The 18,522-nt window shown below is 43.0% G+C and overlaps 1 protein-coding gene across 2 annotated transcripts in view; it reads left to right on the forward strand.

The window, feature by feature from the left end:
- Positions 1 to 2,688: 2,688 nt before the first annotated feature.
- The window catches only part of ELAPOR2 (endosome-lysosome associated apoptosis and autophagy regulator family member 2), a 221,111-nt gene continuing 205,277 nt past the window's right edge, over positions 2,689 to 18,522 (forward strand). The window contains exon 1 of one of the 2 annotated variants that reach the window (XM_019958586.2): positions 2,689 to 3,009. In XM_019958586.2, the coding sequence (XP_019814145.2) occupies positions 2,821 to 3,009 (189 nt within the window). In that variant the 5' untranslated portion in view covers positions 2,689 to 2,820. The remainder of the gene's footprint in view (positions 3,010 to 18,522) is intronic. The other variant, XM_070787651.1, reaches the window with a different exon arrangement.

The raw sequence follows: 18,522 nt of genomic DNA on the forward strand, positions 1-18,522 counted from the left end.
AAAAAAATACTATACATTTAAAAAATATTAACACAGTTGCATTTTTCTCTTTTACAAAAATGGCAAATACATGAAGCATTATAATTTAGAAAGTTATGAAATAAGTACTCATAAACTGCTGATAGCAACTGATAAAAAATTTTTTAAGGAATTTGTGCACTATTCACCAAAACCTTTAAAAATGCACATGCTATGTAATCCAATGATTTCAATTTTAGAAAAGCATCATAGAAAATTAAAAGGAGATGTATATTCATTCTAAAATTACTGTTGTTGTTCAGTCACTAAGTTGTGTCCGACTCTTTGTGACACAATGGACTGGAGCATGCCAGGCTTCCCTGTCCTTTACTATCTCATAGAGTTTTGTCAACAGAGAAGGCAATGGCACCCCACTCCAGTACTCTTGCCTGGAAAATCCCATGGACGGAGGAGCCTGGTAAGCTGCAGTCCATGGGGTCTCGAAGAGTTGGACACAACTGAGCGACCTCACTTTCATGCATTGGAGAAGGAAATGGCAACCCACTCCAGTGTTCTTGCCTGGAGAATCCCAGGGACGGGGGAGCCTGGTGGGCCGTCTATGGGGTCACACAGAGTCAGACATGACTGAATCGACTTAGCAGCAGCAGCAGCAGCAGAGTTTTCTCAAACTCATGTCCACTGAGTTGGTGATGTTATCCAATCATCTCATCCTTTGTCACCCCCTTCTCCTCCTGCCCCCAATCTTTCCCAGCATTAAGGTCTTTTCCAATGAGTTGGCTCTTTGCATCAGGTGGCCAAAGTATTTGAGCTTCAGGTGTAGCATCAGTCCTACTAGTGAATATACAGGGTTGAATGATTAATAACATTGAATACTTGAGAAACAGTGCCTAATATCCAAAAGTAAATAATATATAATCCAAACAGTAGAATATATTATATATTATATGGTTACTTAAGTTGTGCTGTCAGAGACTTTAATGACTTGAGAAAATATTAATACTAAGGAAAAAATAAAAGCAGGTTACAAATTATAATCCCGGTTTTGCAGCAGAGACGCAATTAAATGCCAAGAAGGAAATACCTCAACATGCTAATACCACTAATAGTATTATCTCTGGGTGGTGGGTTCCCTAGTGATTTTATGTTCTTCCTGATAGTCTTCAATATTTTCCAAAATGTTAACAGTAAACATGCTTTATTGTTATAATCAGAACACATGAAACAGGATAGAGGGAGAGAAGGAGAGAGAGAGAAAGGGACTTGCACATTTTACGTGGAAATGTTTATTAAAGGGACATTAGGATAGTGCCACAGGCAATTCAGGTCAACTTACATTGGGTCCGCCTGGTAGATTTCTCTAGGTGCTCAATTAAAATAAATCTGGGTGCTCCTTTTGAAGAACAGGATAACTCATCCATTCACAGAATTTTAGAGGAAGGGATCCCCAACACTGAGGAAGCTGTAATGTCCGTCTCGCTCACCACTTGGTGCCCACCACCCAACTCAATATGTTTTTTTTTTTTTTTTTTTTTTTGTTTTTTTGTTTTTTTTTTTTTTGAGTTTTTTTTTTTTTAATTTTTATTTTATTTTTAAACTTTACATAATTGTATTAGTTTTGCCAAACATCAAAATGAATCCACCACAGGTATACATGTGTTCCCCATCCTGAACCCTCCTCCCTCCTCCCTCCCCATACCATCCCTCTGTGTCGTCCCAGTGCACTAGCCCCAAGCATCCAGTATCGTGCATCGAACCTGGACTGGCAACTCGTTTCTTACATGATATTTTACATGTTACAATGTCATTCTCCCAAATCTTCCCACCCTCTCCCTCTCCCACAGAGTCCATAAGACTGTTCTATACATCAGTGTCTCTTTTGCTGTCTCGTACACAGGGTTATTGTTACCATCTTTCTAAATTCCATATATATGCGTTAGAATACTGTATTTATGTTTTTGAATGAAAGAAAAAGACTACCCCAGTTATCGTACAGATGGAAAACCTGCTTCTTCCAGAACAAAAGGGCTTACTTGTCCAAGGTTGCACAGTTATCTCCGTTAAGTAACAGCAGCAGCATCCATGATCCCTCACTACTGATTTCAACGCGCACCACATCTACTTGTCAGGCATTCTCGGGTGCTTAACAGTGTATCAACTTACTTAACCCGCATAACAACCTATGGGTTAGGAATTGTCATTATTCTCGTCAAGTAAGTTAGAATACTGAGTCATAACCTGGATCTAAATTTCATTCCCCTTTTCTTCCCCGCCATTTGATGCTCATCCAAATCACCCCCAAATTCGATCTGACGCCAGCTAGTTGGATTCTTACGAAAGGATGCTCCTGTGGCTCATCTGGGTGTGTTTGTGCGTGACGCGGGAAGTAGGAAGCATTTAAAGATCGGCCGCCGGAAAACAATGTCCCGAGGTCTTGGATTTTACTCTGGCTCTCCCCGGGGCGCCCCTCCTGGTGGGCAGAGGGGACCGGGGACGGGAGACACCCCGGCCTCTCTCCCTCTCTACAGTGTAATGAAGCTCCAGCCCCGGGCGACCACGCGGCACCCCAGGACCGGAGGGGCTGGGCCGCAGACCCCTCCTGCTGCACCTGCTCCCGGGCTCCCGCGTCCCCGCCCCGCGTCCCGCCTCCGCGCCGCGCCCGCGCCCGGCGGTCCCTCCCTCCGGCGTGACGGGAGCACGGGCGCCGGCCGCCGGGGCCGCGAGCACAGCGGAGCTGTCAGCTGTGAGCTGAGCGCGCAGCCCTAGCGGCCCGGTAGCAGAACGCGCCCCACCCCGGGAGGCTGCTTTCCAGCCGGCCGGCGGGCCGACCGCAGCGGGAAGGAGATGCTGTTCCTCCGCCCGGGGCCGGCGCGGGGGAGGGGCCGGGGGCGGCCGGCCAGGGCTCCCCACAGCGGACTCTCGCCGCCCTGGAGCCCCGCCTGGATCTGCTGCTGGGCACTCGCCGGCTGCCAGGCGGCCTGGGCTGGGGACTTGCCCTCCACCTCCGGCCGCCCGCTTCCTCCTTGCCTGGAGGTGAGCCGCACCTGCTCTGAAACCTGGAGTTTGCGGGGGGTGGGGGTGGGGGAGAGTGGGGGACTGGAGGTGAGGGATGAGGGTCGTGCCCATTTACTGCTCTCTGCTGTCACCTCTTTCCTTCCTGAGAGGACCGGGCTTTTCGTTTGTTTCCAGGGATGAAGTTGCCCGCCCCGAGAAGCTGGCCGAGAGAGGATGTGTGGCTTTGCTGGCTTTGAGGGGATGCTTTCTGCACTCCTGTGTTTTGAGGGTTCTGAAGGACTTTGCGGCGCTTTTCTGGAGTGCCAGGCTTGAGGACCTGGGGCCGAGGGGAGTTTTCACCAAGGGCAGGGGACCGGGGAAGCCCTGCCAGTGGGGTTTGGAGAGCCGGCACTGCCGCCGAGGGCTTCCAGCTCCCCCTTCGCCACTCCCCAGTGTGTACAAACCCTTTCCTTTGCACTCAGCGTCCTGATAAGGCCCCGGGGACTTGCCAAGCCAGTGTGTGGTGTCGCTTGGCATCCTTTTGGCAAAACATGGGCGTGAATTAGGAAGAAAAAGAATGTGTACTTAGGGAAGAGGTGGGTTGGTGATCTAGAAAATTAGAAAAGACAGAGTTAATGTGCTCCTTTTGGGAGATGTTCATCAGCTGGCTGAAGCACTACTACTGTGTATTTTGAAGTTTGAGATTATCGTTGATATACAGCCAAGAAAGATAAATAGGAGTGATGAGATTTTTTTCCCCTGCTTTTGGGAGAACTGTACTTAATAATGCCAAAAATGTACAGGGGATGTCATTGGTAGCTGTACTGGGTGTTTATCTTCCCCTTTAGTGTTCCAGAAAGTGCATCCTCTTAATGAAAATCAATGAGGGGAAGGAAGCAACATTTCTGACCTACTTTGAGTGATTATGTTGAGGAGGATGTGAGCAGTGAATACTGTTTTAGGAAGATTGCTAGGAATCAGGGTGATGGGTCATTTTATTTTAATGTAACAAAAATGGGTTAGTTAATATCCCCTCTGGGAAGCAAGACGAGACCTTGTTCCTTTGTGTCACTTTTGAATTTTACCCAGGCTCGAATTATAGAATATCTGCATTCTAGACCTCATCCATCATCCATATATTTCACCTTCCTCTCCCACAGTCTCAGTCCTAGGACAGACTGAAATGAAAGAGATTCAGATCAAAGGCATGTATACCAGCACACAGTAGTGTTGTAATTGGGGAAATCAGGGCAAGAGCTCAGCGAACAGCTGTGTTTAATTTCAGAGTTTATTAGGATAATTAGTTGTTTAATCTGTGTTCTGTCACCTGGGAATAGTCCATTCTTCCAGGCTTCCAGAGAAAGCCCACTTCTTGGTCATCTTCAGATTGAGTAGTTGTAACAGGACAAACTGAAAACCTTGCCTCCAGCCCCTAGTCCCAATTATGCAAAACATTTTTTTTTCCTTAAGTGAAAAGTCAGATTCTTGTAAAATTAATTCTTAGTGATGGAGGCTTTACTTGAAACAGGTGAAAGTGAGGGCTAGTGAGGGGGTGGTGGCCACTAGAGCTAGACCGATCCTTTAGGTGAGCACATGTTCTGTCCATGCAGACCCGGACAGAATGGAGTTTGCACCCTGAGACAGATATAGTGAAACCAGAGGCAGGGGGTTGACTGAAGGTTCCAGAAGGCTGTGTTCAGTTAATTATAGTGAGTTTACAAATTTCACTTGACTCAGTTCCTTGATGTTTCAAGTTTGAATTGATGGGAATAAATAAAATGATAGGAGGATGCTCCTGAACATGCCTGTGGCTTGTGTTTTTAGAAATGGTGACGCGCAGATCCAGTTATGTTCTGATGACTGACGAACAGTTAGTAGATGTTTAACTGGGAGTTAGGGGTTCCTTTGGCCGGGCCAGGGGGCTGAATCTGCTCTTTGGCCTCTGGTCTAACCCACTGAGCTAATTTATAGAATTGATTATTGTTTCTCTCTAACTTTGTTTTTTTTTTTTTTTTGGCTTTTTTTTTTTTTTTTACATTTTATTTTTTTTACATTTTATTTTATTTTTAAACTTTACAATATTGTGTTAGTTTTGCCAAATATCGAAATGAATCTGCCACAGGTATACATGTGTTCCCCATCTAACTTTGTTTTTAAGAGGAATGTGAGAATGGAGGAGTTTTTCAGGCTTTGAGGGTAAGAGTTGGCTGGTGCTTATGTGTGGGGAGGGGCCTTCCTGTGAGATAACAGCTATGGAATGTGGGCCAAACTCTTGTAAATAAAGATGTAACACTAAAAAGTAACTTTTTGTGTCCACTCCTGCCTGTTAATCCCTTTCCACTCTTTATTAACAGAAAAGGAATGCCCCACATAAGGGATAGCACCACGTGGTGGGGAGGACAGTGAGAGCCCTGAAAGTGAGGGAGGGGCATGAGGCTGGAAACTAAAGCTGGCTCTTAATGACAAGGAGAGGATGTCGAAGGGAAAATCTGCAGGTAATTCTAAACCTCATGGCCGCCAGTACTTTCAGCCTCATCCTCATTTATCAGTATTTTTATAAAAAATCATCGTATTTAACTAAATCACATAGACTCTCATTTTCCTTGCCTAGTTTTGGCAGAGGAGAAGCAGAGAAAGCTGGCCTGGGAAGAATCTTTTTATGATCCCCTGAGTTCGCAAGAGAGTGGCTGGGACACATGCAAAGTTTCACTTAAGATTCTTTGCAGAGGATTGGACTCTGGGTGAAACTCATATAATACAGCTTCCTTTGTCAAAGTCATTGATTATGGAGCAGAGAAGGGGAGAAAAGTGATTCCTTTGGAATGTTCAGCTGGGGATCCAGTCAGTAGGGTGGACGCACAAGTGCAGACAGAAAGAGGAGACAGTAATAACAGTACAGTCAGTGTGCCAGCAGTTGAAGGACACCAGTAGGATGTGACTTTGATAAATGGCGTTTAAATTAAAACAACAACAACAAAAAACAGTGAGGACTAAACATCAGAAAGTATAGAATTAATTTTCTTCAAACTATTTAAGGGGGAACTTAAAAGGATAAATATCTTCTAGGTTTCTGGGTATCTGCTTTACATTTGTAAAATGATAGTGATAAAAAGAGATCTGCCTGTCTCAATTGTGAGCATGAATATGAGTTAAAAGTATGAGTTAAAGGAAACTTTATAAATATATGAAAGTTGATGATTGCTAGCTGAGTAGACCTTGATCCTGATGTTTCAGGAAGGGTCTACAGAGAAACTTTAGAGGTTCAGAGAAAATAGTTTTATCCAAGAATTGAATACAATGGAATTTTTGACTCATTAATGGGACTGCCAGAGGAACAAAAAGATAAAAGCCAACAGATGATTCAGAGTTGGAGTAAGGTATTAGAAGAGAGAGTGTATGAGAGAAAAGTGCATAAAAAGAACAGAACTAACTGAATTATGTATGCATTATTTAAATTTGGAAAATTAAATCACAAACTCGCTTGATTCTTACTTCACTGTTCTACATTCCTACATAATATAATTTTTCTGGTTTCTCTGAATCCTGATTGAATCATGACTTTTTGGCCAATGGTTTTTATTCCACCATTACTGAGTTTAAACCGTTACTGTGCCAGGAAAAATGTCAGCTGATGTGAAATTCCAAATTAAAAAAGTAAAATTTAATTGGGTAAGGATGAGTCAGATATGGAAACTAACAATTGCGGTGATTTGTCGCCATGAAAGAAGAAAGGGGCCGTAAATCTAGTGGAAAGGATCAAAAAAGGCCCTGCAGAAGAGGTGAAGGAGTCTGGAAAGATGAGTAGGAGTTTGCCAAGCAAACAAGGGTCAGATGTGAGGTTGGGCTAGTTTGGGGGAAGACATTTTTGATGTAGAGTGCAGATTGAAAATGAGCAGCTCAGAACAGTTCCTCTCTAATCGGATATAACCAGAGTGCTGCATGCTCTGAGGAGCCTGATGAGAGATGAGCCTGAGAGGCAGACAGAAGCTGATCACAGAGGACCTTCCATCCTGCTAAGAAGTTGCTCTTCATTTGGTAGGTGATGGGAAGCCATAGAAGGATTTAAAAATCATGGGTAACAAAATATAGTTTGGCAACAGTATGGAGGTCACATAGGAGTGGGACATAGAAAGAGGTGAGGCCTGCCAGGAGCAGTTGTAAGCGTCCAGGTAAAGGATGACAGAACCTCAATTGAGGAGTAGTTGTGAAGATGGAAAGAGGGAAGGTAGAACTGCCTGTGGGTAGATGTGGAGGGTGAGGGAATGGAAGGTTCTGCTTTGTCTAGAGGCTGGTGCCTCCAGCCTCCATGAGGAGGAGTATGAGGAAGAGGAGATAAGGAGCTTGGTTCTGGAGAGCCAACCTTTCAAGGGTTGGCCTAGGCAGTTAGGTGGCAGGCCCTTTGGCTCAGGCCGTGGTCTAGGCTGGAGTGGAGACATGGAGCTCACCTGAATGAAAGGCATGGTTGACACTGCTGGGTTGCATGAGATCATCCAAGGAGTGAGCACAAGAAGTGAAAGATCGAACTTGGGTTTTACTGACGTTAAAGGGGGCAGAAACTGAGAAGTACCCAAAGGAAACAGATAAGGAATAGCGGGTTTCAGGGAAACACAATAGTGTGGAATTAGGGGGTAAAGGAGAAGTGCCTTTGATGAAGGAGGGGGTTGGTTGTAGTGTCAGTGGTCCAAAGAAATTCAAATAAGATGAGACCCGAAAAGAGAAGTTTAAATTTGACGGTTAGCTCACTGGTGCTCTTGCCCGAGTGGTTCCTGTGGAGTGGTGGGATGGTACCAACTGGCAGGTGGGGAGGTAGTGATGGCATGTATGCATGCTAAGTTGCTTCTGTGGTGTCTGACTGTCTACGGACTATACCCCACCAGGCTCCTCTGTCCATGGGATTCTCTAGGCAAGAATACTGGAGTGGGTTGCCATGCCCTCCTCCAGGGGATCTTCCTGACCCAGGGATCAAAGCTGCATTTCTGATGATTACTTTCATTGGCAGGGGGGTTCTTTACCACTGGTGCCACCTGGGAAGCCCTATAGCGATGGAGTGGAGTTTTATCATTATAGTATTCTAAGATTTGCTAAGAAATTGGGTCATTCATGTCAGAAGTCAGAAGACTTGTAAATGGTCCTGTTTTCTGTTTGAGACTTTGATGGGAATAGTTGAGAAATAACCTTTAACCTTTCTGTAGGAAGTCTCTGAAGGTCATGGGCTGTGGGTTAAGGGCCTAGGGAGTGTAAAGCCACACTGTCACTGAAGAAGTTAGGACTTGGCTTCTGTTTTCAAGCAGTGAACATAATTAATCTTGTGTGCTATGCTTGTGAAGGTGAATTTTCCATTTCAAGTTCTTATGCTCAGAACCATTTCTCATGTTTTAGGCAAATGTGAGCAAGTATTCACACCATCAATATTTACAATGTAAAACCAAGAGTTGACAGATCTGTGAAGTGTCATATTTTAGCGCAAGGGATAGAAATAGCAGAGCATAGTATAGAGTGGCACATTTTCCTATCAGAGTGTATTCTTTAGCAGTGCCTTGGATCCTAGAATAATTCTTGCTTATTGCAAAAAAAAGTTAAATTTTGGTGGTCGTCTCCTTCTCCCTGAAGAAAGTGTTAGTCGCTCAGTTGTGTCTGTCTCTTTGAGACCCCATGAGCTGTAGCCCACCAGGCTCCTCTGTCTATGGGATTCTTCAGACAAGAATACTGGAGTGGGTTGCCATTTCCTTCTCCAGGGGATCTTCTCAACCCAGGGATCAAACCTGGGTCTCATGCATTGCAGATTCTTTATCATCTGAGCCACTGGGGAAGCGCCCCCCTGAAGAAACCAAGGATAATTCTTATCCCTTTTTGCCTTTCTTAATTGAAGTTATATGTAATATTTCAACATTAAACACATTTATTATGTACTCATGTACCAGGTACTAGCAGTAAAATGTTGAATAAAATGTGTGGTCTTCCCCACGTTGAGCTTTATAATCTCATGTGGGCAGACTCAAAGCAACACCGTATATCAGGTAATTACATTTGTCATAAGTTGTGATGGGAACTGTGTGCAGTGGGTGTACATAGCCTTTTTAGTCTGGTTGGAGTGGGAGGGATTCCCCAAAAAAGAGATTTTTAAGCTGAGACCCACAGCATGAGTACGAGGCTGTGAGTGGTGATGATAGGGCATCTCATCCAGAGGAAACCATTTACTCCTGGATCAGTTCCTATGACCTGCTTCCCAGTGGCCCAGGTGGTGAGGAATTCTCCTGCCAAGCAGGAGATGCAGGTTGGATCCCTGGGTCAGGAAGATCCCCTGGAGAAGGAAATGGCAAACCACTCCAGTAGTCTTGCCTGGGAAATCCCAGGGATTTAGGAATCTGGTGGGCTGCAGTTCATGGGATCACAAGAGCCAGACTCGACTTCGCAACTAAACCACCACCATGTCTAACCCTTCCTAGAGTACTAAACACAGACAGACTTTTCACTGTTCCAGCCTGTTGCTTGCTCTGGGGCATCCATACCCTGTTCTACAAAATCTTCACACACACAGACCTATCCTGCAAGGCTGGGTGAGTTGTACCCAGCCGTGGGGCCACATAAGAGTGGGAGTCCATGCAGTGATCAGGGTGCCCAGCCAGCTGCCCTGACGCAGGTCTGTATCCATCCAGAGGAAAGAGGGCCTTTGTCTGCGTCATATGCCCAGAGCCGGTTCCATTTTCTGAGTCACTCAGAGGTGCATGAATGCCTTACCAGAGGCTCTGAATACCTGCCCCTCCAACCCACCCAACATGAGATAGACTCATTAGGGCAGGCGTTTCATCCTATTCAGCAAATGGTGATTAACTGTCTTCTTGTTTAAGGCACTTTAGGGGTTTTAGAAATGAGTAAGGTACAGGTCCTCTTCTCTGGGGGCACTAATCACTGCTTTGAAAATATTATAGAGTGAGTGACTTCCACTCTTTTCAGCTATAAAAAGGAATTGATCTTTATAACACATTTAATCCTAATTGACACCTTCTCTTAATTGTACCAGATTTAAGACTCTGAAACAAAAGCCCAGGGATCAGAATATATTGAAGTTTATTCTCAAGTCAATTTACAGCTCTGGAATTCAGGATGTTATTTAACCTATTTAAAACTTCACTTTTATTAGGTTCTTTCCCCTTAGTCCATGGCTCTCAAAATGTGATCCTAACACTAAGACTGTCAATATTCCCCAGGCACTTGTTAGAAATACAGGTTATTGGATCCACACACCCTCCTGAATCAGAAACTCTGAGTTTGAGGCCCAGCAATCTGTCACAACCAGCCCTGTACAGGATTATGAGGCAGGCTAAAGGTGGAGACCACTGCCCTAGGTATAAAGTGAGGGATACAGTTTAATTGTCTGAAACCCAGGGACCTGTTTTGTTGTTAGAATTTCTTCAACTGTAACTCTTGCTAACTTCCTGCTTCTGCAGGGCATCTTTGTTACTGTTGTTTAGTTGCTAAATTGTGCCTACTCTCTGCAACCCCATGGATGGTAGCATGCCAGACTCATCAGTCTTTGGGATTTTTCAGGCAAGAGTACTGGAGTAGGTAACCATTTCCTTTTCCAGGGGATCTTCCTGATCAGGGATCAAACTTGTGTCCCCTCCATTGGCAGGCAGATTCTTTACCACTGAGTCACCAGGGAGGCCCACTTAGGGATATCTAGCATTAATGTTTTAGCACACTTCCTACCTATATATTTTCTTCTCCTTTTTAGCTATAAGTGAGTGCATAGTTTATGTAGATATTGTATCTTTTTCTCTCTTATTTAAGCATTTCCCAATGATATTAATGTTTCTTTATAGGTATTTTTTGTAATACTTATAAAATATTTTAATATATGATATATTGCAAAATATAGCATCATTTGAGTATCTGTCATTGTCTACTTATGAGCCTTTTACTTCAGCCTTTCATTGAAAATGCCCTTTCCCAGCTCCACAATGACCTCCTCTTTGCTATAATAAGTTCAGCGGTCATTCCTTAGCTTTCCCTGCCTTATTATATCACTGGACCAAGCTGAGTGCTCTGTCACCACTGAAACGCCTACTTGGCTTCAGGCATCCCGCGCTCCTGGTTTTTTCTTATTCCACTCCAACCCTTCTCAGTCTTTGCCAGTTCTTCCTCATGTCCCTGATTTCTTTACGTTGGGACTTTCCTGCTTCAACCCTTAACCCCCTTATTTTTTCTGTCACCCTGCCTCCTCACACTCTGGGTGATGTCATACAGTTTTTTGGTTTTAAATGCCATATGCCAATGGACCTCTCTCAGTTCCCATCTCCTGCGTGGCCATCTTGTGGCTTCGTGACAAGCACAGCCTGGATGCCTCTGCTTGGGTAAGTGCCTCAAACCTGACACGTCTGAAACTGAGCCCCCGCTCTTGCCCGCTCCAGCTCCTGCGTGGGCTTCCCCAGGTTTTGACTGGCAAGTCCTCCCTTTCAGTGACTCAGGCCTCGACATCTGGAGTCTCCCCTGACTTCTTGTCCTCCCATGTCTCACATCCAATCCATTGGCAAACTCTCGGGCTCTGCTTCTGAAGAGCCAGAGTCCGAGCTTCTCACCCCTTGGCCTGCTGGACCACACCACCAGAGGACCTCGCCTGGATGATGGCTGTTGTTTCCCATCTTGAGGTCCAGTTTGATCTCAGCAGAGCAGTCAAGAGATCCCATTAAAACATGTGTTATCTTTTGCTCAGAGCTCTTCTCAGGCTTCATTCAGAATCAGAGATCTGGTGGTGGCTTGCAGGGCCCAACATGATCTGGCCTCCGTTAAGCCTGTCATGTCATCTTACTATTCCCCCCATTCTTCATTCAACTTCAGCCTCCCCGTTCTCTTTGCTTTTTGCAGAACGTGTTGTGGAAGCTTTTCTCAGGGCTTCTGCCCTGGTTCTTCCTTTGCTTGCAGCTCTCTTCTCAGGTATCTGCTTGTCTTTCTCCCTCACATCCTTGAGGTTTCTACTCAGTTGTCATCTTCTCAGTCAGGCCTTCCCTGGTCCCCTACTTAAACTTGCAGCCATCTCTCTATCCCCATTTCATGCTTTTATTTTTCTCCGTATCACTTTTCAGCATCCATCATAATATACATTTAAATTATTTAGTGTTTATGACCCCACTCTTAGTAACTATAAGTTCCATAAAGACAAGGCAATCCCTCCCTCCATCCCTTTCTTCCTACTTCTTTTCAAAGATAAGCTACTGCACTCCAGTATTCTTGCCTGGAGAATTCCATGGATAGAGGAGCCTGGCAGACTACAGTCCATAGAGTTGCAAAGAGTTAGACACGAATTAGTAACTGGACACACACATACTGTATCCTTAGCACCTCAAACAGTGCCTAGGACTGTGTCAAACAAATGAGTAAATTTAATTTTGATTGTTTTTAATTCTTTGTAGTATGAAAATACACAAACAACAATATAAAGAACAACACAAACCACTGAATTCCTGATTATTGAAGATATTATCAAATTGCCTCAGAAATCTTAGATTGAAGGATGTGAACTATACTGTACTAAACAATAGTGAAAAGTGTTATTGACTTATTATTTTTTAATGGAAGTATAGTTGATTTACAGGGTCATGTTACTTTCAGGTGTATAGCACAATGATTCAGCTATATATTGATATATTCTTTTCAGATTCTTTTCCCTTATAAGTTGTTACAAAATATTTAGTATAGTTCGCTGTGCTATAAGTTGGTCTTTGTCGGTTATCTGTTTTATTATAGTAGTGTGTGGGCTTCCCTGGTGGCTCAGACGGTAAATAATCCGCCTGCAATGCAGGAGACTTGGGTTCAATCCCTGAGTTAGGTGGATCCCCTGGAGGAGGACATGGCAACCCACTCCAGTGTCCTTGCCTGGAGAATCCCCCCGGACAGAGGAGCCTGGCCCGCCACTGTCTGTGGGGTCACAGAGAGACGGACGTGACTGAGCAGCTAAGCTTGCATAGTAGTGTATGTGCGTTAATCCCAACTCCCCAGTTCATCCTTCCTCTCCCCTTACACCTTCGGTAACCATAAGTTTTCTTTGCCTGTGAAAAATTATTAATATTAATTTGATGGTGGAAAAAGTTGTCTCACTGACATAATTTGCATTTCTTTAATCACTGTTGATGGTCAGTATTTTTTATGTGACTTAGCTTTTTGTATTTCACTTTTTGTGGAACTTCTGTTTAGGTGTTTTCACTTACTGTTTTTCTTACGTATATGGTGCTCTTAAAATGTACTAAGGATACCATATATACAGTACTTTGGAAATATATTTCCTTACATTTTTTTCCTGGCTACATGCTTTGAGATAATATAAAATCCAAAGAAAGTAATTATTCAGATAAGAAGTATGTATATGGAATTGCTTCCCTTAACATATAGCATAGGAATAAATTCTAATTAAAAAATCTAATGTTTGATACATAATACTGTATTAAATTCCTACATTATATGAAATCTTTCATGTGACTGACTGAGAAAAATCCTGAAACAACTGCAGAGTGACCAAGCATTCTTGAGTTTCGATTGACACTCTTTATTCTAAGAGTGTTCTTTTGAAATTTCAAGACCACCCTACTTCATTCCCTGCTTATTCTTTTTCCGTGGCCATTCATGTGTTTATTTGTTCATGTGACATTTAATGCGTTCAGACCATGTATTTCTCTCATCGGTGAACTAATAATATGGAAGTCTATGATTAGAGATGGGTTAAGTGCTGTGATGAAGTTGTGCAGAGTTTTATAGAAGCAGAGATGGGGGACTAAATCACACTAAGGAGTCCTGGTCTCAGAGAAGGTGCTTTCTGAGCTGTTTTGAAAGATTTCTGCAAGTGCTTTATAGTATGCACGGAGGCCAGCCTATCTTATTAGCCAAAGTAAACTGACTGTGTGACCACACAGAGGAGTTGAATCACACGACCACTTCACGGGCCGGAGTAAAGGTGAGTGATAGTGGCCAGAGGGAACTAGATGATGAGGAAGATGGGGCCTGAGGTTTTTGTGAGAAAAACTTTGCGGAATCATTGACATCAGATTAGACAGATTATTTTGTTTGTGAGTGGAGGAATATAAAAGGGGGTAATATTGGAGGCAGGAAGTTCAGTTAGGAAGCTCTCACCTCTCCCATGAGGAGGAAAAAAAAAGTCAGAGCTAAGCAAGTGGTCAAAGGGGGAGGCTAGGAGATGCATTTGACAGCTGAGTGATCAATTTCAGTCTACCACAACTTCTAGGGGTTTTGCCTTGGGCTACTTGGTAGACACTCTACCTTTCATTGAGATTGAAAATGTAACAGGTGAATAGGGCTGCTGGGAGAAAGAGGATGAGTTCATTATTGGCATCCTCAGTTTAAAGTGCCCGAGGGACAGCCAAGCAGTGCTCTCCCAGAGACAGCTAAATGTTTGCGAGTGCATCCGAGAGGCAACTTGGGAGCCAGGGGGCACATAGTAAGAGGTGATTGAAGCCAGTGGTGGTGATGAGGTCACCTAGGCTGTGAGCACCGTGTGTTGAGGGCGGTGCTCAGGGAAACACCAGCATTTAGAGGCAAGCAGGGGAAGAAGCGATTGAGAATGAGACTGAAAAAGCACAGAAGCTGACTGAGGGTCAAAGGGTTAGGTGACCAGTCGATCTGCAGTATGATACAGGCGCATGATTCTTAATGTTTGGCTAGACGTTTGAAATATCGTATCCCTGTGGACAAGATGCAGAAAGAAAGAAAGAAAAGAAAGTGAAGTCGCTCAGTCGTGTCCGACTCTTTGCGACCCCATGGACTGTAGCCTATCAGGCTCCTCCGTCCATGGGATTTTCCAGGCAAGAGTGCTGGAGTGGATTGCCATTTCCTTCTCCAGGGGATCTTCCTGACCCAGGAATCGAACCCAGGTCTCCCGCATTGCAGGCAGACGCTTTACTGTCTGAACCAATGCAGAAGTATATGCTGAATGATAGTATATCTAGGAAGAGTCTTGGATACATGAACAAATGTACCCTGAGGTTATTAATTCAAGGATTTAATGATAAACTGGAGGAAGGTTTCTAATGTAATAACCTTTGGTCTTAGTCTCTGGTCTCTGTCCTGTTACTGTTCTACTTTGACTGTTGAAACAGTAGTTTGGTTTTGAGAAGGCTTAACCAAAATTTGTAAAGTCAGAAAGCTGAGAAAGATGCCTAATGAGTTGGAAAACAGAATTGGGATTCAGATGATTGCAAAAGGCTAGAGTAATGGGCAAGCATAATTGTTTTAAATGTGGACTGTCCTTTTTGGTTCTGAAATTTAGATATTCAAGTATAAGATGAGGAATTCTTGCTTAAAAGTACTTTTGAAGCCACAAATGTCATGCGGCTGCCAAAAGCAGTGATGGGCAGGCAGAAGGATTCTTTGGTTCTACTAATATAGGCAGAGTGCTTGGCTCATAGAAAGTGGACATTTAACAGGTCAGTAATACAACTTATGTGGCTTCCCAGATAGCTCAGTTGGTAAAGAATCTGCCTGCAATGCAGGAGACCTCGGTTCGATTCTTGGGTTGGGAAGATCCCCTGGAGAAGGGATAGGCTACCCACTCCAGTGTTCTTGGGCTTCTCTTATGGCTCAGCTGGTAAAGAATGCGCCTGCAATGTGGGAGACCTGGGTTCGATCCCTGGTTTGAGAAGATCTCCTGGAGAAGGGAAAGGCTACCCACTCCAGAATACTGGCCTGGAGAATTCCACGGACTATATAGTCCATGGAGTTGCAAAGAGTTGGACACCACTGAATGACTTTCACTTAGGGTTTCCCTGATAGCTCAGTTGGTAAAGAATCTGCTTGCAATGCGGGAGACCTGGGTTGGATCGCTGGGTTGGGAAGATCCCTTGGAGAAGGGAAAGGTTACCCACTCCAGTATTCTGGCCTGGAGAATTCCATGGAATTGCAAAGTTGGACACGACTGAGCGACTTTCACTTCACTTTCAATACAACTTAGATGCAATATTTGAAGAGGGACATTGGAGTAGGGTGATGTTAGTTTAAGGTGTAAATTAGGAAGATGAACTATTTGGAGAGTGTCTCCAAATACTTGATGATGGGTCAAAGGAGCTGAGGCTGTTTAGCTTGAAGAAGACTTAAGGGGACCATAGTAGTAAGCCTCAAGTAACAGTCAGTGCAGTCACGCATAAGAGGTATTGGTGTAATGCTCACTTAGAGGACAAGATTAGGCTTAGTGCTGATAGAAGAATGCACAATTTAATTCATCCAAGAAGATGTTTGATATCTATAGAACCATGTGCTGCTACTTTTAACTCTGAAAGTTGCAGAGTTTTTTTTTTTGTTTGTTTTGTTTTTGTTTTTTTTTAGGACAGACTGTTGTCTTGGGTCACGTCTGTGTGGAACCATGAATTCTGGTTTACTGCACTGCATCTATGTTACTGTGGGCTTTACTGGTGGCTTAGGAGGTTAAGAATCCTCCTGCAATGCAGGAGACATGAGTTCCATCCCTGGGTTGGGAAGATCTCCTGGAGAAGGAAGTGGCAACCCACTCCAATGTTCTTGCCTGGGAAATCCCATGGACAGAAGAGCCTAGCTGGCTACAGTCCATGGTGTAGCAAAAGGTTGGACAGTACTGAGTGACTAACACTTAGATTCAGTTCAGTTCAGTCACTTAGTCATGTCCGACTCTGCGATCCCATGGACTGCAGCACACCAGGCCTCCTTGTCCATCACCAACTCCTGGAGCTGGCTCAAACTCGTCCATTGAGTCGGTGATGCCATCCAACCATCTCATCCTCTGTTGTCTCTTCCTCCTCCTGCCTTCAATCTTTCCCAGCATCAGAGTCTTTTCAAATGAGTCAGTTCTTGTATCAGGTGGTCAAAGTATCAGAGTTTTAGCTTCAGCATCAGTCCTTCCAATGAATATTCAGGACTAATTTCCTTTAGGATGGACTGGTTGGATCTCCTTGCAGTCCAAGGGATTCTCAGGAGTCTTCTCCAACACCAGATTTCAAAAGTATCAATTCTTCGGTGCTCAGCTCAGATGTCAGTCCAACTCTGACATCCATACATGACTGCTGGAAAAACCATAGCTTTGACTAGATGGATGTTTGTTGGCAAAGTAATGTCTCTGCTTTTTAATATGCTGTCTAGATTTGTCATACCTTTTCTTCCAAGGAGGAAGTGTCTTTTAATATCATGGCTGCAGTCTGTGGTAGATTTAAGGGGCAGTTCAATGAATGTGTGTGCATTGCTACTGTAACAAATGAGAAGATAAATCTTTCTCCTTGGTGGTTTAATCTTAGGACACATTCTTTCTTAATCTTTCATCCTTAGCAGTGTATTCTAATATTGCTACATTGTAAACATAAAGCAATGCCCTTTGGTGTTTAATCTAACACCTTAAAGTTGAGAACAGGAAGAACTGGCCATTTGAAATATAAGTTTACCCCTGACTTCTATGTGATAATTCTTGGGCATATCAGTAATGCATACTAGGAGAAAATTTAAGCCAAAATAATCAGTTGATGCTTAAGTAGATCTGAACTTGGTATGCTAGAAAGTGCTTCACTATCTAAATAGCAGGTAAATGCTAACACCACTTGCTTTAACATTTTTTTTATGGTTTCACATTTCCCATTTGACCTTTTTAAAATTAAAAGCAGTGTATGTATAACATTTTAGAAAAGTGAAGTAATAAAACCATCCTTAATCCCACCAAATAAGCACACCACTCTGAAAATTTTAGCATTTGTAATAGGAATAACACATATTTCTCTGCATGTATTTCCTTATGAATTTACATGTATGTTGACAAAATGGGAATAGTCTGTACATACAGTTGGTGATCTTTTTTTTTTTTGCATTTAATAATATGCTGTGAATTTACTGCCACATTTTAATTCAACTAAAATTTTATTCAGTGCTCTTGTCAGGTAAATCTTTGACTTTATTCTTTGAAAAGCCAGTTTTCACAAATAATATTTGAACAATCCATAATCCATCCTTTCTCCATTGATTTGTTTTCTATGCCAAATAGGCATATATATTCTTTATAATCTATTGTTTTATGTATAACATATGAGGCATATTATATAAGCACACAAACATTTATTTGATTCCTTTTGGGCTACTTTATATCTGTTGGATATTTTTGTACCAAGATTGCTCACAGAGATTTATAATACAATTTTATATAACATTTTTCGCTTTTCTCTCAGGTTTCTCAACTGTTCTCACTCCATTTAGTCTTCCAGTTCAATTTCAGAATACTTCTGAAAATTAAAAAAAAAAATTCTCCCTGGAATTTTCTCTTGGATTCTGTTGAATTTCTTCATTTATTTGGGAAGAAAAAGTCATCTTTACAGAATTATCTTCATATTTGAGGGCAGAATCTGCTTCAGTGTTTGAAGCATTCTGTATTTTTCACCTGTACAGTCCTTGTATATCTGTTTTGTGTTACTATTTTCTGTGGCTGTTTCCCCTACCATTTTATCTTTTGATTTTTCCCTGATATATTGAAAAGCTAGTGTGTTTTGAAAATTAATTGTGTATCTAGTTTCTTACAGAGCAGTCTTGGTAATACTAATATTT

Source organism: Bos indicus, chromosome 4, assembly GCF_029378745.1.
Source record: "Bos indicus isolate NIAB-ARS_2022 breed Sahiwal x Tharparkar chromosome 4, NIAB-ARS_B.indTharparkar_mat_pri_1.0, whole genome shotgun sequence".
In the NCBI taxonomy this organism is placed as follows: Eukaryota; Metazoa; Chordata; class Mammalia; order Artiodactyla; family Bovidae; genus Bos; species Bos indicus.